Below are 26,084 nucleotides of genomic sequence, written 5' to 3'. Positions count from 1 at the left end.
ATTCTAAATATTTTATTTTGAATAATGTATTATTATATATTTTAAGGGTGTATATTTTACATTCGCTTCCTGGCTAAAAATTGTGTCCAAAGTCTAAAATTTGCAGATACATTTAGAAATAATCTTTATCTCTCATGTGTATATATGATGTGAGACATGGTTACTTAGCAACGATCTCACAAACAGTATTATGCTAAAATGTCAAGTTATTCAGGACAGACATAGCAGATATAGTCAGCTGACGTGAGATAAAACTTATAAACTTTGTGATAGTGTCGTTATTATCGTCATTTACGTTACATTTTGTTACAATCTTTGAAGAAACCAGTATATCACACAAAACAATTTTTGTACGTGTTTTTGATTGACATCGATAAAAAAAATGGTAAGTTTTGTTAATTTTAATTAATCAACTTCTTTATAATATAACATAAGAATTTTATAAAAATTTTATCAATATTTTTGAAGTAACAAAAGTATGAATTTTACTAGTATATTATCAGCATTTCTATTTTTTATCATATCTTTATAATTCTACGTAATTAAAATATTAAATACGATGTAAACGTGACTCTGTTCTTTTCTCTTCTCTCTTTCTTATCTTTTGTAAATTAATAAACCTGTTCAATATTTTAATTATTTAAACCTGATAAAAAGGGTCCTAAGAAGGCAAAAGGGAAAGCGGTGGACAGTGTCGAGGGGGTTGATACAACAAAAATGAATAGGGAACAGTTGGAGATATATGCCCATAAGATATTAGAAGAAATGGAACGCGAGCGAGAGGAGAGAAATTTTTTTCAAATAGAAAGGGATAAATTACGTACTTTTTGGGAAATTACGAGACATCAGTTGGATGAAGCGCGTGCTACAGTCAGGTACTTTCGATAACGGTGATAACGATTGTCGATTTGCGCTGTGTGCAATATATTTGTAAATCCTACAGAAATAAGGAACGTGAGAAAGAGGAATTGGCGGAAAAACACGAGGCTGAACTCAAATTATACAAACAGAAAGTAAAACACTTAATGTATGAGCATCAGACTAATTTGTCTGAAACCAAGGCGGAACATCTGGTTGCTCTCAAATTGGCACAAGACGATCATGTTGCGCAAGAGAATGAGCTTATTCAAGACAAAACAGAGCTGAAAAAAATGCAGAAAGAACAGGAATTAGCGTACATGAACGAAATTCGTGCGTTGAAGTTGGTAAGATGCAAGTGTAATGGATACATTCACCTATTAAACAATTTTTAGCCACTTATCTTTATACATATAAAATACAGCACAATTCAGAGGAAATGAGCAATATGATGAAAAAATTTGAATCTGAAGCGGTGGAATTGGAGCAGAAGTACGAACAAAAATTGACCAGTCAATACGAGTCCTTAATATTGAAGCATCGCATGGAGATGACAGAAGTGGAGGAAAGAAAGAATGCACAAATTGCGAATCTGATAAAAAATCATGAGAATGCATTCACGGAAATGAAAAATTATTACAACGATATCACTCTCAATAACTTATCACTGATTAAGAGCATGAAGGTGTGTGTTGTGTGTGAATTTTGCTATCTTTTTTATATTAAATCCTTATTACAGAATAATAAAAAAAAATAGAAATTAAAAAATTTCTGATTAACATAAAGAATCTTTTTATATAAAATTTCTATAATAGGAACAAATGGAAGTGATGAGAAATAATGAAGAACGTATGAAGAAACAAGTGCGAGAACTGACAGCGGAGAATAAAAAATATTTGGCTGACTTGAAAGCTTCGCAGGAAACAGCGCAGGAACTTAGTCGCCAGCTTTCGAATTACGAAAAAGATAAACAATGTCTAACTGTCAGTATCTGAAACATATTTTTAGTATAAAATAGTGTTATTAAAAACGAAAATACAATTGAAATGATATATTACAGAATACAAAACGCAGATTGTCTGCAGTAGCGAAAGATCTAGAAAATTTAAAATGGGAAAATGAAGTACTCGAGCTGCGTTTTGAAAAAGTAAATTACCTAAATATATACATGATATGACAGACTTACAAAACACAAATAACTTTTTTCATATGCTATATCATTTTCTATTTAGTGTCAGTCTGAGAGAGACGAATTACACTCCAAATTTGTTTCGGCTATTTTCGAGCTGCAACAAAAGACAGGTTTAAAGAATGTACTCTTGGAGAAAAAATTAGAAAAATTGTCGGACTTACTGGAGCAACGTGAAGCGCAAATTAGTGAAGTCTTAGCCGCTGCTCAATTGGATCCTACGGCGGTCGTCAATGTGAACAAGAAATTAGAGGTACTCATCTCATTACGACTGTTTGAACGATATGATATTACTGTGACATTTTCTCCGTAGGATATGCTCAATAGAAAAAATACAGCGATACAAGATCTGCAATACGAATTGGCGAAAGTTTGCAAAGCGCATGATGACTTATTGGTGACTTATGAAAGCAAACTTCAAGAATACGGAATTCCCAAGGCTGAACTTGGATTTCAACCTCTGAGAATGAGGATAACTGGCACAAAATTAGGCTTAGGTTCAGCTGGTCTCGTAACTGCAAATCAATAACATATTTCATAAGCACTTATATAATCGATTTATAGAAATTTTATATATTCTTTACCTGAGAAAATCACACTGCCGTGTAACATTTTATTACTATTTTTATATATTTTCATGAAAGAATCAAAACACAATATTTTTAGAAAGTTTGATAATGACGTTTGTGTTGTAAACTATAATAACTATGACGTTCCGTAATATATACACTTGATGCACATAGCGGTAGCGTCTGTTGAGAATTAAAAGATAATTTTTAATTATAAAGTATAATCGATATAGATATTTAATATACATATACATATAATTTTGACACAGAGTATTTTTATTCTGTAAAACGAATACATTTCAGCTTACGCTTTACGTCCTCAAAAATTACATAAAATTATCACAGAGAATGTATAGAGTAGGTCGTATCGATGCCTGGAAGTTGTATAGTCTCAGCAATTATTTAACATTTAACTTTTGTTTCTAATCTTGTCGTAGTTACTGTTGGCAATGAGAAATCTGATATCACGCACGGGTCATACATTTCTATTGTAATTCTATTATTAATCGCATAACGTTTCAACATTTCATAGATATCTAACAACTGACAGGCACAAATACATTGAAGATACATTCATATATAGATATTAACACATAGATATTAGACACACTGACTAGTCTAGATTGTAAAACACTGTAAGTCAAATACATCAGGTCACATGGTTAATAAATTTCAAACACTGGCTTTATGTAAAATACTTCTCCATCCATCTCTCGCGTAATAAGTAGTAAACTTTTTTTTGGTAATACTTAACGATTAAGTGTGAAGAAATAATTTATCATTTGCTCACAGATTTGTAAATATTATACAACGCTTTGTATAGATATAATTTTATAATACATATATAGATGTGTGTTGTATATATATATACATATATATTTTTATATGCTTATGTGTATATTAAGAATTTTGGCACAATAAGAAATAGAATCACAGTTGAAATCATTGTACATCATAAGATTTACAGATGGTTGTCAATACGTCGGTTTCGTATTTTTTGTGAAGTATATATTACACGCTCTTCTACGATATGAAATACACATTGAAACGTGTAAAACACAATCAACTTGAAACCCTGCTAGGCTACGTTATAGAAAACTATATAAATTACGAACTAATATCGGGGAAAATCCAGTTTTTGGAAAAGATCACGCGAAAGTTGAAGATTACCAGACACAATTATGAGCACTGCAAAATTTAGAATTTATTCATATGCGTGTTTTTTGAATTAGGCTCGTTTGGTTACCACCTTATTCGGAAAAGATATCTGATCTCTACACTTTTTTCCCTTTTTATTAAATTTTACGGCCGTCTCGAGTTTGTATCAGAGTCGTAGAAAAAATAAGCATCTGTTTTAATTTTAGATATTAATGGTCCATTGTTTCATTGTAAACCTTTTCCTCGAGTTTGTTGAAAAGTTTGCTCGCTACATTTACAGGTGCATCGATTCCTAGTTTGTGTGCACACACTAAATTTAAACAAGAGCGTAATATATGCATAATACTGTTAACATTTTGACAATGATGCATTTACGTCGTTACACATATAAAATTTAACATGATGTAGCAACATACTTTCATTTAGATGTTCATACAGTTGAACGATAAATAAAAGGAAAAAGTGAGTATTTTTTTTTATCTAAGCAGGAAAAAGGCAAGATACACTTTCAAGTAGTTAAAAATTATCATACTTGCATAGGTATTAAAATAAATAGTATACTATGATTATCTGCGTAGTTTTTATACATTTTTCGCCTGATAAAAATATGTAAAATAGTTTAAAAACATTGAATTGCAAATTTTGGTATTTTATTGGTGTTAAAAGGAAGTTTTCAGAAATTGTCTTATTATAAATTAATAAAAAATTTTCAAGAATATATAATTTGTCGCGTCATTTGAAAAAATTACGTATTACAAGAGATGATACAACGTAAATACGTTAATTGTTAATTTCGCGTTATTTGATTTCTCGTTCAACTCATTATTCTCCAGTTTGGTAGAACGTCTGCGATCAACGTAGAAAAGTATGTTGTTACATTGTAAACTACGGTTTCGCCGGCAGCCAAAATGGCTCCGAACGAGCCGTAAGTGCCGTAATCTATTATGCTGTGATTGCACGCGGACAAGACCGCCAGATCTTTTCCGGGGCCTTTGCCGTCATTGTCCGACACGAAACTAATTCTGTGACGCTTACTGCGCAAGTTATACTTGCACCAGGCGATATTATCGCTTGTTACTACAAAGACTACGTTACTATATTTGTCAGCGAAGTAATCCATCGCCGACAGGTAGTAACTTACCGGTGCGGGTCGTGTTTTTAATTTCTGCCAGAGATAATCCACGTAATCGGTTCTGCGCACGTGTACGCTGACGTAGGTCGGCGAGGACAGATTAAATTTCTCTGCCACGCGTCTCAATACTTTTTCCGCATAGACCCTTAGACTCGGCTTAAACGTGAATTCCCGTCGTACGTCATCCAGCCAGACCAAAATCAAAGACCAGTAAGCCGCGTGTCTAATAAAAAATTTATATGTTAATTAAATTTATATTTAAATTACAAAATACCAGGCTCTGCAGGAGAAGGTCCTATCAGTCGAACCTTTTCTGTTCCCTTTTTTCAAGCATCTTGTTGTAATATCTACACTCATTTCATTTTGTTTTGATGGAATCGTTACCTTTTGCATTCAAAATTTGCATATTTGTAAACAAGATGCTTTGAAAAAAATGACAGGACTTTTTACGGAGCCCGATACATCTTAAAACTTATTCTATTCTAAGCTTCTCTTTATTCTAGCTATTTATTGCTATTTATTGCTGTCATAAATATTCAGTCATAATTTTAATTTTAATTTTACCAATACTCTTGCAAAAATCCTTGATTGTTTTATTAACATAGAAAATTTATATGTTAATTTATTATTTAAATTTAAATTCAAGTTACAAAAAATTATTCTATCATATTTATCGCGGTCGTTAACATATACAACCATTTATATATATATATATATATATTTTTTTTTTATACAATATTTTATATATTTTATATGTATAACATATACAACCATACTTATTCTAATTTTAATTTTAAATTTATCTAGCTTTTTAAAAATATATTTTTCTCAGAATCTAATTAATCTTATTAATTAAATTATACCTTGGTATAATGATATTCTGTTCCGTGCTGTTCCATTGGCCAAGCGAATTAACTATCTGGCTGACGTCCAGCGTGCACTTGCCGATGTAGCTAAGCGGCGGGATGCTTAGGTTCTCGAAATGTTCCTCCAGAGTTTTGAGGATGCAGCGCGGCATGTACGGCTCCAGGCCGGTTCTCCGCGCTGTTGCCCATACGGACGCATACTCCCAGATCTGATTGCCCAGTCTGCCACCTTGTACTGCCGAAACTATTCCGTATTTGGGACAAGGGCTGTTGCGCCACTCCGGCGCCGGTATTCGGATGTTGTTCTTCAGGGTCGTGCGACAGAGTGCCTGCTCGTACACGGAGATCTTCGTGTGGCGCGCCGGCGGGGTCGACGTGTACATGGGAAACAGGAAGACGTGGATGCCGAATACCACTAACAGCGCGAGTACTATCGCGCTCGCAAGCACATGCTGTTGAGCGTGACTCATTCTCTCCGCGAGTTCGAGCGACGGGGATGCTTTGCTAAATCGTTCTTTCTCTTGCTTGCTTGCTCGCTCGTTCTCTACGTACTTGCTTTCTACCCTTTCTTCACTACTCTGCTCTGCGCTTCTTGCTTGCTCTGCCTCTACTGGTCGGCAACTCGCTCTCTCGTGCGCACGCTAGTCCGGCATTTCGTATCTACAGGTGTGCCATGTCCTTTGCTTTCCGACGTACATCTTGGCAATGATAATGAGCAATTAATGAACGACAAGCGTACAGACGACATTATGGAAATGGACACATCACGCGTTTGGTTTAAGTGATAGCCTCACGACATTGAAGCATACATCATTTAAGAATAGTAAAATATTCATTGTATACTGCTTTAGATATTATATTGTTGTTAATTTTGATTAAGATTGAAATAATCAAATAATATAAATTGAATTATAACATAAAGGCATAAAAATGCTAAGATCTGTTTTCAAATAATATAAGTCTATTATATATTTTTTTTTATTTTAAAGAAACATTTTTAAACATATGTGGAATTTTTTAAGAATTAGGGAATATAGTTTGCATTTGATTCTGAATACTATAATAACTTGATGGGAGTTTTGGTCCAATCAATGCATGATAGAATTGTTCTTTTACAGAAGTACGTGAAATAATTGAAGTAATTTGCCTTCGTAAATTATTTTTTCCAAATAATTAAAAGGACATGGCTAACACACCATCACTATATATAAAGCGCGAGTAACATCGCATGCAAGCAGCATCTGTGGTAAATGTAATCATAAGAGATATAAAAAAATTAACCGTATTATGATATGAATAACAATATAAATTTCGTTGAGCACAATTTTCAATGCTTGTTAGAAAAATAAATTTTGCAATAACTCGGTGTGAAATAAATTATCGTATATTTAAAAAGTAGACAGCAATATTTTCCTCTTTCAAGAAGTTGTAGCTATATTCGAACGGTGTTAATAGGAGCGTAATTAACACGAGGCGAAGACGACAAACGAAGAGGGTACGCCCCTTATTATACGACATTCGCTTCACAGAGCACTCATCCTTCAACGATTGAGGGCATATTTCAAAGTTTTGAAAAATGGCACGTATTAAGTTACACGCTGTTACATTTATCGATGTTATCTTTGTATTGATATAAAAATACTTTAAAATTAAAGCTCGACACATTATATAAGAATGTGACATAAAAAATTCTGCAATATTTATAATTACAAAAAATTGAATAAAAATTTTTCGTGCAATACATTTTCCAAATTTAATTGGAGAAGTACAGTTCACGCACAATATCAAACATATGTCGTTTCCAATATTTTGCAAAAAAAAATCTTTGCAATATACTGAATTGCAATACAATCTTTTGAGCCATTTATTCCCTCTGTATATCATTGAAAATGTCTAAACTTGCCGAGCCACATATATGTACGTACGTACATACTCCGAGTTATTGCGTCGTAGGGATGAAAGTTAGGTGCGTGACATACATTCCTCGAATCACTATCGTCAACGCGGCGCATGTATCACCGTCATCAAGATCAATCGTTAAGGGAGTGCTTTGAGAGACATAAGAGAATCTTTAAAATCTCCAATATTAATATCATTGAGTTGCGAGAATAGAAATTAAAGGCTGCACACATCAACGGTTATAATTAAATAAATGTATCTTCATCACGTTTGCGTCATAATTAAGATCCTAGAAAAAAAGACGAGTGGCAAAATTAAGTCGAACGTCAAATATGTCCATAAGCTTCTGTTTACCACTTTAAATTTTTATTTTTCTGTACTCACATCATCGAAAATCGAGCTCAACAAATTTAGCTGCCAGACATTTTCCAGAACGAAACTAACCTCATGAAAAGAGCTTCACTCACCCGTTCCAGCGAACTCTGCGCGATTCACGATGCACAGGACGAGCCTAGCAGCTAATCGCGAGTTTAGCTCACTCATGTTTACCCGGCGTGAGATCCGCGGACGCTTGTTGCACCCTGGTGGTGGTCACCGCCGCCGTCGCCGTCTCCGTCCTGCAACACGGGCGTCGTCTCGTTGAAGCGCAACGCCGTGTTCACGGCAACCTTCACACAACGTTCTGTTCACGTCGATTTGCCGTGTCTCCTTCTCGCCTCTTCTATGACACGACGACGTTCGAAATATTTCCGTGCGCTGTCCGGCTTGTACGAGGGTGAGCCGCCATCCTCCCAGGGGATGTTGTCTCAGTGAACGTCGTGACGTCACTCCTACAGCCGGCGTTACGTATAGATTTTTAATTTTCGTTGGCGCCAAGCAAACAAGCGCTGCTCGTCACCCCCTGTTGGTTAGGTTGGTAAGCATTACCTGTTGGTAAGCGTTCGATATCGAGCGTGTTGAAACGTGAATTTAAGAGACGTTGAATACGAAAAATCCGAGGAAAAGTTAAAAACAGCAACACATAGGTATTATAATAACATTATATATAACAATGCAACAACAATATGCATTGTTAGTTACGGCTATTTGCGCTTTTCACAGGGTTTGGTCTCAAAAAGAAACAAACGCAACGCGTGACCTGAGAACTGCTTGTTTGCAATTATCCTATATTTAATATAAATTTAGTACATATTTCAACTTTGGAGAAAAAAAATACGAAAAAAATTGAATGCAGAAGGCGCGACAAAGGTGAGCAAATAATTTATTATATCGAAAAGGAAAGTACGAAATAGTGTAGAATATTATAACTTTACAATGACTTTGGAAATGCATATTCATTATATTACTATCTTCAAATTATAATTTAAATTAAAATTGTAGTAATTGTGTACTTAATTTTTTGGCGCAATCAAAATTATCAGTGGTTGTTATTATTCACAGTTGATGCTGATGTATAAATTTAATATAAATTTAGAAAGTATCTCATACAATACGCATATAACTTTATTTATGTTTTTAACTTATTTCATATTTTATAAAAAAATGTGTTTTTTTAATTTTTAATTTGGCTCAATTTGTATTCATCATGTGACATTATTATTTCCATCACATAATCATTATTGGCTGGCATTTCCCGCCATTACCGATTGCAGTTCAGTCGTGTTTCTATGTTGGTAATACGCAGGGATGCCAAAATACAGACGCGGTTCACTGTGTGGTAGGTGTAGTTTTCTCAAACGTTACGTCGATTATGGATATCTAATTCAATCTTTCTGTTTTACAATCAATTGCGGTTTGACAGAAAGGTATCACAAGCATTGTAAGGAATAGCATATTAAATAATTGGTCTCTTTGTTTTAGCTGCACATTTTGTGCTTATCTTTTCTAACCCTTTTTTAAGGTTAGATCATATTTGTTACACCCATTTCATGATAAGTGCGAAAAGTGCGATTCGAATAATTTTATTTAATCAATTATTCTGATTGGTTCGCTATTTCATTCGTTTGACTTTCGTAGTATTGTTCTCGAAAGTTCGTATTTCCGGTTTCTTGTCGAACGTGTCGCGAAGTTGCATTCGAATCGGCTCGTATTTTTTGCAAGTCATTTTTGCAAGATCATCGTTTGAAAATAAATCTCGTACGTTCAAGAATCAAAATTATTGAAAGCGTCTTAGATATTCGTCGTAACGTAAACATATGTAGCCTTTTTATACGCTATTATCAAAATTTCGGTTTCGGAGCGATGCGCTACTGTACTCGACGGTTGGCTGAAACTGTCCTCGAAAGTACGATTTATAAACGAAACGATTAATCATCGCTAGATACGTATACGTGTCTTTGTCCTACGATAACTATTATTGAAGCCTGGATAAGAACGCGCTGACACGGTGCGTCGTTTGACCGTTCGCGATGAATAGAGAGCTTTGCTATGATTTACTGGAAAATTCACGTTTTCGTTTATTTGCAGAATTCAAGAAAATGAAATGCAGCGTCCATGATGTAACACGGTATTTATGATGTAACACGACATTCATAATGCTATGATTCAAACGAACAACGAAATCGGTGAGCATAATATTTTGTATATTTTTCGATATTTTCCATTGAATCGATTATTGTCATATTGTCACATGTGAAATATATGTGTATTAAACAAAAGAATAGAAGCTTATATCTGTACAAAATAATGCTAAGTTTTATTGTCATTTTGCATTGCTGTTTTCTTTTTTAAACGCTATTTTTTCGCGTCAGTCGAATTATTTGTAATTTCGATGCTAAGTCCGACATGATTTTGTTTATCGATTCTCGTTTTATTCTGATTATAGAAGATGAGAAGCCTTTTGTGTGGTGAGCCTGCTTTTTCTCGTTATCTGCAAGTTTAAGAGCTTAATGTGTGCAAAGTAGGCCGCGAAAATTCGATATCGTGTTGTACGTACTGGACCAAATGATGTCTCCTGCCTCTTCTTCTATTCGATCTATCATACCGTTTTCTGGCTGATATACATATGGTGTTTTAATCTATGTATCGGGTACTTCTATTGATTCCATCATCATCGTACGATCTTCATGTTTGCAGTGTCGACATATAGCTGTATGGGTAAGTCAACCAATTTCTTAGCATGTTTGCGAATCGCATATGCAGCAACTATAGAACTGAAAATTATGCCTTAAGAGTTTAATAAACAGCATTTTTATTGGCACACAATACATTATTATTATTGCGTGTTCTTATTATAATATTACTACAAGAAGTGATAAGAGAATAAACACTTAATAATATAATTTTTATCATAATTCTTATTGCTGTTACGTATAAAGAGTATTCCAAACTTCATCTTAAATATTACAAAATGTTTACATAGTTTAAATCAAAGTTACGCTTTTATTGCCAAAAACAAAATATATGTCATGTAAAAGAAGAACATTATATTATATTACAAAATAATTTTTTCGATAAGAATAAGGACAATAAAAAGTCGGAAGTATATTATTTATGGATATTACAGGGATATTTTTTTCGATTTATTCGATTATTTTTCAAGATCCCGCATAATATACTAAATAAAATGAAAAGGTTATCATATTTGCAACAAATTCTTCTATCGTTTCGGCGTCTCGGGAGATTGCCCAGTTAGCTCGTAATTTCATCCGACTCAGTTATTGGTACACGAAAACTTACTTTCATGGACAAGTTCATCTATAGGGGATCTTTGTCGAAATGCATCTTTCTTTTAACGTTTATAATAATTTTTATTGATCTTTATTCAAGATGCCATTACTAGGCTCTTAAAGCATAATTTTTCGCAATAACTTTGTGCATGATTTTTTAAATATTACATTTTACTTGCACATAAACTTTTATTATCTTAATGTGCAAAAATGTAAGATATACTTGCTCATATAATAGTTGCATACAGATAAATGCAACCATATTTTTGAGTGTACACGATAAGAAGCGAGACGATATTTTCCCCTATCTTTTGTTGCGGGTATAGCATTGTAAAGGGCAAGAGGTTTTCCAAAGAAAATTTCATAAAAGTAGAATAAGTTCTTTGTAAATTTAGAAATGTGACCGCATCTTTATTTTGTGGAAATTTTAATAATACTAAATATTTTTTAATACTGTCGCGAGCAAATTAAGAACTTTAAGTATAAGGTTTTATTTGATATAAGGATATTTGTGGAACTTATTATTTTGAAAGATTGCCATGCAATTTGCACGCATACATAAAATTTCTTTTCTTGAATTCTTGAGAATGATAAATGCTGCTTGTTGTATGTCACACACACACACACACGCGCGCGCGCGCGCACACACATTTAGAACTTGCTTCATGGTTACTCAAAAGTACTCTTCTTTATAATGCATAGTATTACTTTTTTAAATAAGAAGAAATTGTACAGAAATAAGCTTTAATTAATTGTGGAAATCACTATTAATTAAAAAGTAAATAATTGTTAATTAAAAAAATCAATATTTATTAAGTTGTTTATATATATTTTTAAAGTAGATATTTCTAAATATACAAACGCAAAATGTGACTAATATATAAAAGCAATTAAGAATATACATGCATTGTCAGTCATGCATTAAAAGATTTTAATAATTTTAATACATTTTTGATAAGATTATAATGATGTTTAACACTTTAGTCTCTAATTTAAATATTGTAATATTTCTATGCAATGGTATTTTTCTTAAAAGATTATATTTAATCTTAAAAATCAGAATTTTGTGATTTCACAAAATATCTATTAATTGATTTTAACTTAACAAATTGTCAGTCAGCATTATATAACGGTAAATTTTTCTTCACGTGAATTCGTAAAGTATTTTCGCATTTTTTGTCGTGTCATGGTAGCTCAGAGGCAATATCGGAGTCTTACTTCTCCTCTTTTGTGCTTGTCAACTGCATTGGCCGGGGCCGAGTTTTCGATTCTCACAAAATCCTTTCGACCACGAAATAAGACGCGGGCGGAATGAGCCGCGACGGAAAATTTCTCGGACGAGTTTTATATCGTGATCATGGATACACATCTTGAGGGATATTTTTGTTCGCGCAGAGGCGGATTATTTACTCCTCGGAATCTTGAACTTATTATTGAATCAGTTATAGCAAAGAAGGAGGATGAGTCATTTTAACAATGAATAACTCAGAAAATTTAATTAAAAATATATTGCATCTATTTTTCAAAACACAGAAATATCTAGGCTGTGGTACTATTTGAAATTTGAATTCAACAAGATTATATTAATTTCAATTTTTGAGAGTAAAGATTGGATTTGTTGCACGTGATGAAAAGAAGACTCTCCGTGAAAGAGGAAACGTTTTTACAATATTTCTATTATTAAATTTATTTGTTTATCTTATTTAAATTTCAAAATTATTTAAACAAGGAAAAATAACAACTATGTTTATCTTTGACAATGGAAGCGTAGAAATTAGGATAAAGTTCTCTTTTGTGTATCGATCGCATCGGAAGTTGAATTCACCGAAATTATCGATCTCAATCTTTGCTTACTTGTCTCGTTAGCTTCCATACAGAAATCCGCCATTGTGCTTGCGCAGGTGCAAACACACTGCGACATGCATACGTATGGCCGTGCTGCCTTGTATGCACTGCGTATCGCTTTGGTAAAGGAAGAAAAGAAGGAGAGGAGATACCGATTGAAATCGCGCACAACGCGACGGCGGCGGGTCCATGCTATTGACAGGCCGTCTTTTATAGGTATGTGCATCGCAATTCTTCCGCAATTTCGCCGTACTTCTTTTGGTACTCCTTTTTCCGCAACTTGACGGCGGCAATCCGGCATTCGATATCACGCTACCATCACTCCTTTTATCTCACCATGGTCTTTTCATTTTCCTTCTTTCCCGCTCGGTTTAACCGACAAGCTTCGTGTTCATGCCCTATGACGCATCTTCAGTTTACGGATTTTCAGGATTATATACTACGATTTTATATTCTAAAAATTCCTAATATTAATATTTGTTATATAATTTATGTATAATTAACATAATAATTATATAATTGATGATGAACTCTTGGTCTTTTGACATTTGAGATTGATCGATATGGAAATGGATCACACTTGATCTGAAAATATAAAGTTATTTTAATATTTCTGGCATTTTTAATAAGAGCACTTTTAAAAAAATGATGCAAATTCCTGTGACATACATCTTATATTTGTTATAAAAATTATTTATTAGAAAAAATTGGACTTATTTTTGATAGCTAAAAAAAATTATTCTTTGAGCTTCATACTGATAAAATTGCATGTAACTCGATAATCAAATGGCTGATTGTAAATATTGAATTTATTTCTGAATTGTGTAAAATGACCGTGGGATATTTTCGTCCGTTCTCGAAATCTGCCGAGTGTCATCAAACTCGATCACTCGCAAACCCGATTCCTGGTTAGTCATAGTTTACATCGACGCCTCGTCGCTCGCGCAGAGTTTGGATCCGTGCCGGAGTTTGCGCGAAAATTGCATTTCGGTCGTCGTTGAGAATCAAGGCAAACGATATTTGATCTCGGGCGGCATCGACTAGGGGCGCGGACGATGCTGCGGACAAAGTGCACTTTGCGCTTTGCACACGAGATATGATATGATTTAGTGAACGATTTTACTTGAGATGCATTCGTCTCTTTATATCTATTTCAAAGATTCTTCATATCGGTTCTGTCAGGTCCGTAGCGATATTTCGGAGTAAATGCAATCAATGTCCAACACTGATATGTAAAAAGAGAAATATAAATGTAAGACATTTATTTTTTGTTTCTAATAATAAGTTACAGAATGGCATAATTAATAATTTGTTAAGATATATTATTACACCGACCCAATTTTCTTTGATAATTTTAGTGTCGATTTAAGGTCGACTAAAAAAAGAATAAGTAATAAGTAAGTACAGAATCTTTTATTAAAATTATGGTCGCAGATTCTGAGTTATGCCGTGTATTTTTATTCCGTATGTTTTGAAAAAACCGACACATGTATTTAAAAATATTTAGGAATATAGAGCGAGGCAAACTATTAATTATTTAACAGACTGTTGCATTTTACTATTGCATTTTAAATAGGAGGTTTCAGAGAAGAATTGCTATAAATAATAATATTAGTTGTCCTTTAATTATTATTTTTCTTCGCGGAATCAAATATGTTTTATCAAGCATAATCGAATTGTCCCACTTGTACACACGTACACTCCATTGTTATATGCTAATGCGTATGCACACACCCAATTGCGCACTCGTAAGCGCCGTGGCCTATAAGTAATTCAGTTATCCGATGCCGCGCGCGACATAACAATAATGCTATAATGAAAAACCATTAAAAAATATATTGTTATCTCCTTGCACATAATCAAAGCAACAGAATTTACGTATCATAGAGATCATTGATTACGTAAAAAGAATTAAATCGATTACAGCGTTGAAGTTTAAAACGCGTGTTAAGCGAAAATATTTTAAATTGTTAAATTTATTATGGCCATACATGCGCGCGTTACACGCGCGCCTTTTCTTCTTTTCTTTCCTTCCTTGGTCCAAGTAAATGTTTATTTGATTAAAGTAAGTGATTTTTTTGATTCAAGTAAATATTTACTTGATTACATTATTAAATTTAATACAAAAAAAATCTTTAAAAGTTATCAGATAACTAAGAAAGTTTGTATGATTTTTTTGTATTAAATTTAACAATGTAATGTAATAAGTTTAATAAAAGAAAGAGAATTTTTCTTTTAAATAATGTGTACTTCGTAGTTATCTGATAATTATAATAAAAATTATTTAATTATCTGATAACTACAAAGTACACATTATTTAATTCTCTTTATTTTTTTCTATTTTATTTTATATAATTCTCAAAGAAGTATGCAATTTACATTGAATGTGAGAATTAACACTCTCTTTCGTACGCTTCGCGAGTTTCCTGCGCTTTTCCATGCATCGCGCGAGAGCTTCAATCGCCGAAAGTTGACATCGTCGATGTATCGAGTCTATTTTCTCTCTCTATCTCTCATTCGTTTCGCGCACACCTATATATTTAGCGGGCTTCAGTTTACTAACCAAATTGCAGTGGGCGGTGACAACGTGGATACCGTGTATTTCAGTCTCGAGCCCCGAGATTTGGTGCGACGCGTTGGCGGAGGCAGAAAGAGGCGGCTGAGGATACTGGCTGGGGAAGCTCGCCGGGAGCGAGCCGTGAGGGAAAGCCAGGGGATGTAGAGATAGCGATTGAGAAAGAGGGAGGGAGGGAAGAGAGACGAAGGACGAGAAGCGCCACGGGAGATGGAGAGAAACATGCTGATGGAGTGGCGAGGTGGCGTGGGAAAGGGGTATCCTGCGGAAATTCGATGCTAATGAAGGAAATTGCGTAGATGCCAAACCAGTATTTCCCTTATCTCTCTCCCTCTCCTCTTCTCTCTCTTTCTCTATCTCTCTTCGGCACTCTGTCTCTCGTCTTCCTCTCGGAGGAAGGTAACACCCGCCTCCGTGAAGAGGGCGTAACGAATTTCTCCTCCGCTTTCCGCTCGCAAAGGTGTACTTCTGAGTTCACTAATTTCCACTCTTCTTCCTCTCTCGTCGAACATCGATAAACAGTCGCGGGAAAGTTCCTGGATGTTGTCATTGGAATCCACACGGGGTTATTCTTAACTTTTCCGCGAGATACTCGCGGAAGTAACCATCTCAATCTCAAGTCAATGAATAGGTCTCATCTTGTGCTTAAGAACAATAGAGTAGGGGAACTACGATAAATCGCACAATAAACGAAATTAATACGAATTGAGTCTAGCCACATTTCTTCTTGAATTTTAAATTTTAGTAATTTTTCTTACTAAAGTGGGGTACAAATGTAGAGGATGCCAGGACTGAAATACTTTAGAAATATGTACGCAAACTGGTTCTTATCACTTCGCATAACTCACGAATAAGCTTATGCGTGCTTCTCATTATCTTCATCTCGCCAGGCGCGTTTCTCTCATTGCAGTAACCCCGGAGCACCCCGAGGGAGAAGTTGCTTTTTCAGGGAAAGTCAGAGCATTCGAGAAACCGCACCCTCTACCGGGCAAGTAATTATCGTACAATTCGCACGGCAGTAAAGTTCAATAGATATTATCGTCATTGCTGCACCGTGAATAACCACGAGTTTGATTTAATCTTCGACGAATATAACTATGCTCCCACCGGATATTGCGTCCACCGCCGGGGAGGCGCTAATTGCTCGGGTTACAATATCCGGTCGAACTGACTAATTAATTAGTCGAGGCTGCGAAAGAATTTACACCGGCTTTCTTTTTTTCTTCTTCGCCGCGTCCACGTTGGCGCTTAATTGTGATTTAACTCGCGCATGTAATTGCACCGGAGACTGCCTGGTAATTTGCACGAGTTCCGAAACAACGGGGATCACATCGCGTCCGTCGACTGTCTGCGTGCGCGTCGGCTCTTATATTCCGTGCCGCGGCCATAATTTCCTATGATGATACTTCTCTCCCTAGGACGGAAACACTCGGAAATGAAAGTGTCCGTGTCGGGGATATATTTAAGACTACAAACGCATATAAGCTTTTAACTCTCTTTCTCGCATCTGTGCCAAGTATGAGTGTTTTCGAAGATGGTCTTCGCGTAGAAAGAACTGCGGAAAAGGTGCAATATTTTTGCCACTTCTCTGTAATTTCCGGTAGGCGCGTAAAAAATTTGTGTATGGAAGGTGTTACTGAAAGATCAACAAGTGGGTCGATATAATTTAGATATTACATTAACGCATCAAAAAGCTATTATATAGAAATTATAAATATAAAAATTTTTGATTTAATGCCTTTTTTAAAGCAGGTTTATATATTGCAAAATTTATTGTTTTCATTTATAGCATATATAAAATAAAATATTTTATTAAAATTAAATAACAGACAATATATTAAAATTATTTTATTAATAAAATATTTTTATTATTGTATATGAGAATTACAAAAATAATCTTAGTTTAAATTGTATTAGCAAAAAATAATACAATAGCTATTAATTAATTTTTTATTAATTGATAAAATAATACAATAGCTACTAATTAATTTTATGTTAACTGACAGCGGATATAACTTTTAATTGTTCATTTAATGCATTTTTAATTATGTCGAGAAAGAATAGTCAATAATTATATTAACGAATGTATAATTATATAGAAAAATACGTCAAACTAAGTTGAATAATTTTTTTGAGACAAAAGATTCATTTAATTTAACTTTAACTTTTGCAGCACATCGCTTAAATTAAATATTGATTACTTTATTATTATGTATTAACGCTACTTTTTATTTAATTTATTTAAATATCTTTCATATGCTACAGTGAAAATAAAAATATTTCTTAACCACTTATTATTCCGGAGACGAGTAATATACCTACACGCTGAAAATAGGACACTGCACCATTCTTGAAATGTCTGAGTAATCTAGCTGTTGTGAATTTTAAAACCAGCGTCTAGTGTTTTTGTCTCACGCGCGTGTAAAGAATGCATGGCAACAATAATCGAGGCTTCCTCGCACACACAATCGTAGCTTTTATTTCACTAACAGAGAGATTGCAACGTTTCAAGTCGCTAAGTTTGAAAGTGCTATCTCTAATTTTGTAATATTATAATTTGCAATAGTTTTAGCGAAAAATTGAACTTTAATCTTTATTTTTATAACAAAATATAAAATCATTTTTTTAAGACAATTTTTGATAATTTGAGCATAAAAACTATAATACTGTAACATTACTAGAGATTATTTGTTTCTTTAATTTGAAATTTTTATTTTCTCTTACTTCTGCTGTGGAATATTATATCTTTGCTACAAAAAATTTGATATTGCAATGAAGATGAGATAGATGTTGATGACGATGTACACAATATTACTTGCGAATATTTACGTCATGTTACATCACGTCGAAGTTGTTTACAAAGATAGCAAGAGCAAAAGCAAACAATTTAATTGGGCTTTATGTTGGCTTTAATAAGTATCGCATCGGAAAATCGACAGTGTATTAATTAAACAAGCGAAACAAAGAAATTTAATTAATGGATACTATGCAATGGGAACGATCGGCAACAAATTCGACGCCGCTATCTTGATGTTCGCGAAGTGTAAGCGTAAAATAACTTTTCGCTGCGAATTGGGCCGCGCTGTAAAAAATGATTGGGCAATCGCGCTTATATCGGAAGGGATTTTGAAATATCTCGCTCGCAAGCTCCCCGATACGTGGCGAAAGGGGAGGAATCCATAGGCGGAAGCTGAAGCGTTCGACTACCGATCTTCTCCCCTTCCGTGAACGATACTCGATATTTCTCATTTCGGACGCCACTCGGCTATTTGCATCTTTATGGAACATTTTAGTCTGCAGCTCGCTTGCAGGCGTTGCACGCATATTATTACTTTTTCGACGGGTGTTACTCGCGCGCGAGATTAGACGACCCGAATAAAATGCGCGCTGCAACGAGGACAAAAGTTATTGACAAAAAAAAAGGACTAGATGTTATTAGAAGTATGCAACTTACCGCGCAATATCTTTCCATCGCAACAATTGCCTAAAATGCACTTGACATGGAAAATTAAAATAGTGATAAGATTTTTAGAGCGCATATAATTTTCTGTAATAAGATAATTTTCTATCTGTAACTTTCGTTTATATTACTGAAATGTATGTAAAATTTAAAACACGTGAATACCATGGACATATTTCAAATGATTAAGTGCTGTATCGAATGAACAAGTAATAGTAACATGGATAGAAAATGCACGAAAGTGTCATTTAAAAATTGCGGTTTTTAACCTATGATTTATATTGTTCTTCGCGAGCTATCGCTGTCCGCGTGTTGGAAAATTACGACACATCGCTTAGCGCGATTCGTCACGTGCCGTTACACGAACGGAGTGTGTTGTAAAACTATCGACAGCCGGGTGGGTCACAGTTGGCATCTGTCTATTGATTGATGAAGCGTACGAGGATATCGTTGTCTCTATATACACGCTGCACCTACTATTCACGTCATTGCACTCCGTGCGCGTAGCCCGGAGCATTTGATTTTTTAACAGAGTTCAGAGGGAGCGCTTTGTTTGTCGCTATCTGCCGTCCTGAAAAGCAATGCGTTCTAATTTACGAGAGTGTTCCAGCAAAAACCAGAAGCAATATATATTGCTATATGCCTGTAGAATGTATCCAATGTTATCGTTTACTATAAAAGAGATCAATCGCGAACGAAACGGAACGAAACGGAACGAACTTACACGTAAGGCACATCTACAATAATAGTTGCGATAATTTACACTGCAATTTGATTTTATCTTCTAAAAGTATGCCGTATTGTGGACGCAGCGCTGCAACAACAATAATAAAATTTTAACATAGGAGTGAAACTCCGCGATAACGCAACACACGTTAATTTATTTTATCTACGAAGAGAGGAAGAGAACGTGCTGCGAAAAAAACTTGTAGAGAAATGTGTGAAAACGTGGCGCCGAATTTTTCTATTATAGTTACGTTGAAACGTCTCTCTCGCGAATTGTAGAGTTATAAAAATAAAATAGTATCGCGTTTTATTAACGATTTCTGGAATCCGAAGGCGTATCCCGATAAAAGCAATCGATGAAACTCGCGCGAAGCGTGCCGACCGAGTTTATCCTCCCTCCCGTCCTTTGGTAACGCGTACTTCGTCGAAAAGAGTTTTTTTTTATTCTATTTATTTTATTTTACATTGATTAACGGATGCGAGAGCACGGGCGCAGGAATCCCGTTAGCGATTTAAAAAATTCTCCATTCTCTCTCGTGCCCGCTATTCTCTTCATTAATTCCAATCTCATCCCCAATTCGTTTTTTTCCTCATCTGTGATCTCTATGTACGGACGATATTTGGTATATATTTGTCATAATCAGGCTTTATGAGTTTCAAATTAATCTCACAATTAATTTGGAAAAATTGCAATAATTATGAAAATTATTTTTATAGTATTTCTTCTGCTTACATTAGTTGTGTTTTTTGCAAAATGAAAGGAATGAAATAAAAATAACCGAAGAATAATTGTCTAAATAAAAATTAGAAACTACAAAAAATTTAATTTTAGGCAGTTTTGATTTTATAATTAATCAGTTTATCTGTTAAAATAGTTAGGAATAGGTTATGTTATCGCACTCGTTATTTGTTCCAGCAAATATATAGAAAGACATTTTAATAGTATCTGTAAATTAGTTGATAATACCGGAAGTATTGTTCTAATCGACATATCGACCGATAACGAAGTTTGTGAATTAATTAATGGAAATGCAGGTCAAATTCGATTATCATAGTGACAAGAAGGTGATAGAAGCTCATAAAGAGACTTTCAGCTTTGATCATCATTGTCTTTGCGCGCCGCGGAAAGGTAAACAGAATCTTACCCAATTTACGAGACGCTTTCTCCGGGCTCGATTTCATCGCGCCTGCTTTGCGCCCCGGCTTTATCCGGAGCGTCGTGAAAGTTTTCGAGCAAAGGTATGATGGAAAGGGGATGAAGGGAGCAAAGGGGAAGGAGCAAAAGATTCTTGAAAACTCCGTGCCACGGTATCGTACATGAGGAACGTCTCGCTTGTAAAGTTTAAGCGGCCTTGAGCGCAGCATCTTTGAACTCGGTTGTGGAGTCTTTCTCTGCCTCGATCACAGAGGAAGCCGGCAGTTCGGCGAGTATCTCCCTGCGGGATTCCCTCGAGCATTTAATAGATTTTGCAATCGTGGACAAAGTAACCGGCGGGGATAGTTCGTATGAATCCGATAAAAATTGTTTTCTTGCTGCCGAAAGTCGTTGTGTCGACGACAAAGTCGTTTGCATCCCCAGGCAAATAGCGTTTTGCTTTATTCAGCATGGCGTTGTGCTCAGCGCCAAACATTTGCCATGTAATCCGCTTAAATTACTAAAGAGAATATATGGATGCACAAATCTTTATAATGAAAAATGAAGAAATGTTTTGTTTTAAGAAGAAAGATGCATTTAAAAAAAAGTTTATATGTTTTTAATATTCTTCAGTGTTGCATTCCGAAGCATTCCTTTCGAAACTAATTATTTGATCTTTGACGCTTTCGAGTAGTAGATTAATCGCTTGAGAAGTCGGTCTTAGGTGGTGGCTTACTATAATCTCTTTGTAACGATACTGCTTTATTAAAACTGCACACTACTAAGTAGTATCAAATATGCGCTAGTTTCTTCTGAAAATCATGCAAAATATGTTTATCTTTAAGATGAGTGGCATGTATTTTTTTAGTAGACATAATTTTGCAATAATTTTTTAATTGCAGTACAAAGTGATTAATTTGGTAATATTATTGAAAACTGTTTACTATGAATCTTATTATTGGAAAACTATTCTCCAAATTACTCAATGTTCTTAATTACGCTTTGGCCTTAATGTGTTGAATTAGTAGTTAACAAGTCTTACGCGACTTTGTCTTTCGTTCTCGCCTGTATCTCTTCTTGGCCTAGTTTTTTGCTTTTCTGGGAATGTACGTATCTTCGAAGTTGTAAGCGCACATCGAAGCACGAAGAGCCGCACTTTACTTTACTATTCCGAACTTAGGATCTCACGATCTAGCTGTTCGTGACCGGGATTTGAAGCGGTGATCTAAGTGATTGCTTCTGGCGTATATGCGAAATTTAACGGAGACTTCGTGATGCACGTTGAAGGGCGAATTTACGTAACGTCAATTGCTGATGGAAGGCTTACCGTTTCGTTCGCTATATATATTGATGATGAAAAGAGAATCAGAAACTCTCGATTTACTCAGGCGAGCAATGTGAACGAAATTGTAGGATTGATTAGCTGTTTAATAACAGTTCATCGAAATAATTCAGAGTATTGCGCGAATCATCTCAAATAGCTAAAGTTTAAATTAAATTTTTTAATTAATATTTTGTGTTTAGAATTGTGTGTTTTTTTTTAAATGTACGCTAAATAATCTCGAATAATGCTGCCAGTTTTTTCATGAAAATTGCAGTTTGCCAAAGTTTCCGTAGGTTTAATAAGTTTCCCTGTTTGAGTTTGGTCAGGAATGTATGCCAAACGGGTCGACTTGTTTTATCCGCTAGACTCACATTTCTTGTAACAATAACTCATCGCTATCGCAATTACCGAGAATAGTCATGACGCTGGAAGATATTGGTGCTTTTACTACGGATTTCGGCATTGAGATAAGGCAGGGGGAGACAAAGCGCGAGAAAGGGAGAGCTGATCGAGGAGAATGCTGGCGAAGGAAAGGGAAATTCACTTTGAATACTCGCTTAACGTTTGATTAGGCGCAGTGAGACCTTTGGGAATAGTTTCAAACAATGCGATCGTAACGGATGCACAGTGCGTGAAATGCGGTATGTGCCACCCTGTTTGTTGAATAAATATTGACTGCCGCGTTCCTTCCTTTCCTCTCGGCTGAAGTAACGGTCGGGTCTTGTGAGCACTGTCGCAGAAACAGAATATATTCTTGGGGGAACTATCAAGCCCATCCGTGCAATGGAGTAGCGCGCGTGTTAACGAAGCTCGATAAGTAAACTGTGAATAATTTGTTAACCGAATCCTTGATCACTGTTTACACACGTGAGCGACAATGATTGGATAATGGAAAAGGACCGAAGAAAGAATTTATTTTTCTTCGTTTTTCGGCATAAAAATATTATTTTAACTCTTAATCTTTTCATTTGTGGGTACAAATAGAAATATCCTGATCTTTACAGATTTATACTTTGAATATATAAGAAGAGACATTTTGAATTAACAGTTGATAGTGTCAGCTGGATACGTGGGCCATTATTTGAAACAATGTCCATTTCTATTATTTATCTTTGCATATAAAAGCGGTAGCATTTCTTGTATCCTTATAAAATTCTTCGACATATGCACGCAAGATAAACGCTACTTTTCCCACATTAGATAGATGAAAAAAAATTACAGTAACTTGCCAAATATGGTATTCGCTGCATCTTCGGAACAATAAAGAGTTTCGGGATAGTAGATGCCAAGTCGGTCGGCCGTGAGCGCGGTAATATATGTCGGAGTAATTTTCCCGGCAATATTCCCAGAAATTTATGGGTTATTAATTTTATGAACCCCCGGCTATCTTTGCGTCTAACCGGGCGCACGTGTCCTCCTCGGTAATATCTCTATTATGACTGACTGCGGTCGATCTCCCGTGCGCCCCCCTTCGTTATTATAGACTCGCGAGATTCTGGGCTTACTCCGTTGACACTTCATTATTTCCTATTACATACAAAATGATTCCACGCAAGTCAGTAGAAAATTACAGAAGTCACTGTATGATGATTATTACGTTCGGTATTCGATGATCGATAATGCTCCTCGTTATTATTTTATTAGTGCATTTTACTTTGTGTGATCTGTATTATTCTACGATAGATTTATCTTTCGTTTATAAAAACTTGAAGCTTTGTTATTTTAAAGATACTAAATGTCTTTTCTCTCCGTGTTTTCATTGCTTGAAATGTTAATATGACTAATTTGCTGTAAATTAAATTACTGTCGAGATTTTTTAAATAACAAATCTGAGTGAAACGTTAAAACAAAAACAATATTAATGCACATATAAAATAGTTGCAGGGACTCCTCGTAGTTCGCGTTCATTAAGAGCCATTTTAGTGCGGAAGCCGTTGCAACTGCAATATTCCTAAAAGTAACAGTTATGTTTTTAATGCGCTTTATAAACAATTTCGAGATACTTGAGCTGGTAACTGTATATTCGAGGAAACTTTTAATGCTATTTATTAAATTTGACATATCGCATTTTTTTGTATAAAAAATTATGTTCTACGCTTGTGTTGAGAGAGGACACTTACTTAAAAATGTTTTAAAATTATTTGTGTGTACAAAGATTTTATACTTACAATTTTAGATCCCAATATTTCACGCTTGTCGATCAAAATCGTATACAAGTTGCATTAATTTCCACAAGTAAACATGCGGGTAAATGGAATAAACGCATGTCCGGTGCTTTAACGAGAGCTTCAAGCGATTCCGATAAATCGATTTCATCGGCCTGCATGCCTTCCAGCGTTTCGCGTTGTTTTTTTTAACAGCTGATTTATGCATGGGTTGCAAATTAGCCGTAAATATTTTTGCGGATATATTTACTTGTTTCGATATCGCTAACAACTGAAATTAAAAACTTAAAACTTTATCATTATAGACTAAGCTTTTTATATTTAATTAATATCATATAATTGAAAAGATTTTGATGCATTTTTTACGAAAATAATTAATGCTATTCTGCCACTTGTGAATTAAAAGACGAATATTGCAATATTTCCCGTCGCTTTCAAACATTGTAGAATCGACGCTCGATTGTTTCGCTACCGCATAAAAATCAGCGGAATTCGTGAACGACTCCGTAACACTTATTGTTAGCACCAAAGTTCGCCGACAAACACGTTCGCTGCGCGTTAACACTCGCGAGCAAATACGCGCTCGACTCTTAAAAAGGGAGACGAAACGAGTTTGATCCTTCGACGAGTCGGTCTTATCGGCTTGTGTACGGCTTTCGGGCGTCATTATGTGTGCAAGGTGCTCAAGCTCGCAATAGCGGGGTTCGTTTCTCGGCATGCGTGTCCGTGTGTACGTCCATTGACTCTCGTTTATGCGACGGTGTTACATATTGCCGGCAAGGATCGTGGTCCAAAGCATGTGCGGGGGTTTGGTATTCTATCCCTTATCTGTGGCGGGCCGTGAGATCACGCGCTGCCTTCTAGGTATTGTACTCAACCCCCCCTTCTGCCCCGTCACTCCCTCTTTCTCTCTCGCACACCATCCTGAACCGCCCTCCGTTATCCAGCACCGAATGCGTTGTCCTTTATTTCGGGGTAATGTTGCGTGATAACAACCAAAGCTGGCTCGACTACCTAAGAGCTAAATTCAGGATCGTTCCCCGGGGGAAGGATTATCGGTACGGTTGGTAGGTTTTTAAAGAGAATGAGATAAAGAGCTAGAAATTATCGAAACTTATTATGACAGTTTGTTTGATTACTTAACGATTCTTGTATTTTTTTGTATGAAATATTGCAGAGAAATTTTCGTTTCTGGTAAAATGTCTAAATAATTCAGTACTATCTGATTTTAGATTAGTAAGACAGTTTAATATTAAAAATGTTAAAATACACTTGATATTTTATCAAAACTGAAAACATTAAGAGGCAATTTTTAAATATAAATAAGTCTGTGAAATAAAATATTAAGGTGACTCAATTATACGAAGAAAATTTGACATAAATGTTAAAGCAAATTGCATATGTTAAATTTAAAGATTTTTAGAAAGAATGGAAGACAAAACGTTAGTAATTATTAATATTATAAAATTATACGCTAGTGTAGTTTGATATTAAAAGGAAAATTGTATTATAATG

At 35.0% G+C, this 26,084-nt stretch overlaps 2 protein-coding genes and 1 long non-coding RNA gene across 4 annotated transcripts in view; 2 read left to right on the top strand and 1 right to left on the bottom strand.

The window, feature by feature from the left end:
- The first annotated feature begins 64 nt into the window (after window positions 1-64).
- On the top strand, window positions 65-3,655 carry Gas8 (Growth arrest specific protein 8). Its single transcript, XM_012367554.2, has 8 exons — window positions 65-385; window positions 658-875; window positions 944-1,205; window positions 1,283-1,543; window positions 1,674-1,841; window positions 1,919-2,005; window positions 2,091-2,300; window positions 2,361-3,655. Exons 1-8 carry the CDS (start codon window positions 383-385, stop codon window positions 2,574-2,576), a joined length of 1,425 nt encoding a protein of 474 aa, XP_012222977.2. The 5' UTR covers window positions 65-382; the 3' UTR covers window positions 2,577-3,655.
- Window positions 2,872-8,516, bottom strand: LOC105672546 (galactoside alpha-(1,2)-fucosyltransferase 2-like). Of its 2 annotated transcripts, none has more exons than XM_012367562.2 (3): window positions 8,116-8,516; window positions 5,770-6,470; window positions 2,872-5,129 (listed from the first exon to the last, which is right to left on the bottom strand). In XM_012367562.2, exons 2-3 carry the CDS (start codon window positions 6,240-6,242, stop codon window positions 4,589-4,591), a joined length of 1,014 nt encoding a protein of 337 aa, XP_012222985.1. In that variant the 5' UTR covers window positions 6,243-6,470; window positions 8,116-8,516; the 3' UTR covers window positions 2,872-4,588. The 2 variants fall into 2 exon arrangements, with proteins under 2 accessions (XP_012222985.1, XP_012222984.1); XM_012367561.2 differs by having other exon boundaries at window positions 8,139-8,516.
- A 453-nt stretch (window positions 8,517-8,969) lies between these two features.
- LOC136999759 (uncharacterized) overlaps window positions 8,970-26,084 on the top strand; it is a 125,364-nt gene continuing 108,249 nt past the window's right edge. Inside the window, exons 1-3 of the long non-coding RNA XR_010890077.1 lie at window positions 8,970-10,057; window positions 10,138-10,235; window positions 10,496-10,767. This is a non-coding gene — a long non-coding RNA (uncharacterized lncRNA). The remainder of the gene's footprint in view (window positions 10,058-10,137; window positions 10,236-10,495; window positions 10,768-26,084) is intronic.

Source organism: Linepithema humile, chromosome 4 (assembly GCF_040581485.1).
Source record: "Linepithema humile isolate Giens D197 chromosome 4, Lhum_UNIL_v1.0, whole genome shotgun sequence".
NCBI classification, from domain to species: Eukaryota; Metazoa; Arthropoda; class Insecta; order Hymenoptera; family Formicidae; genus Linepithema; species Linepithema humile.
The sequence above is the reverse complement of the archived record's forward strand: the minus strand, read 5'-3'. Positions and strand labels throughout refer to the sequence as shown.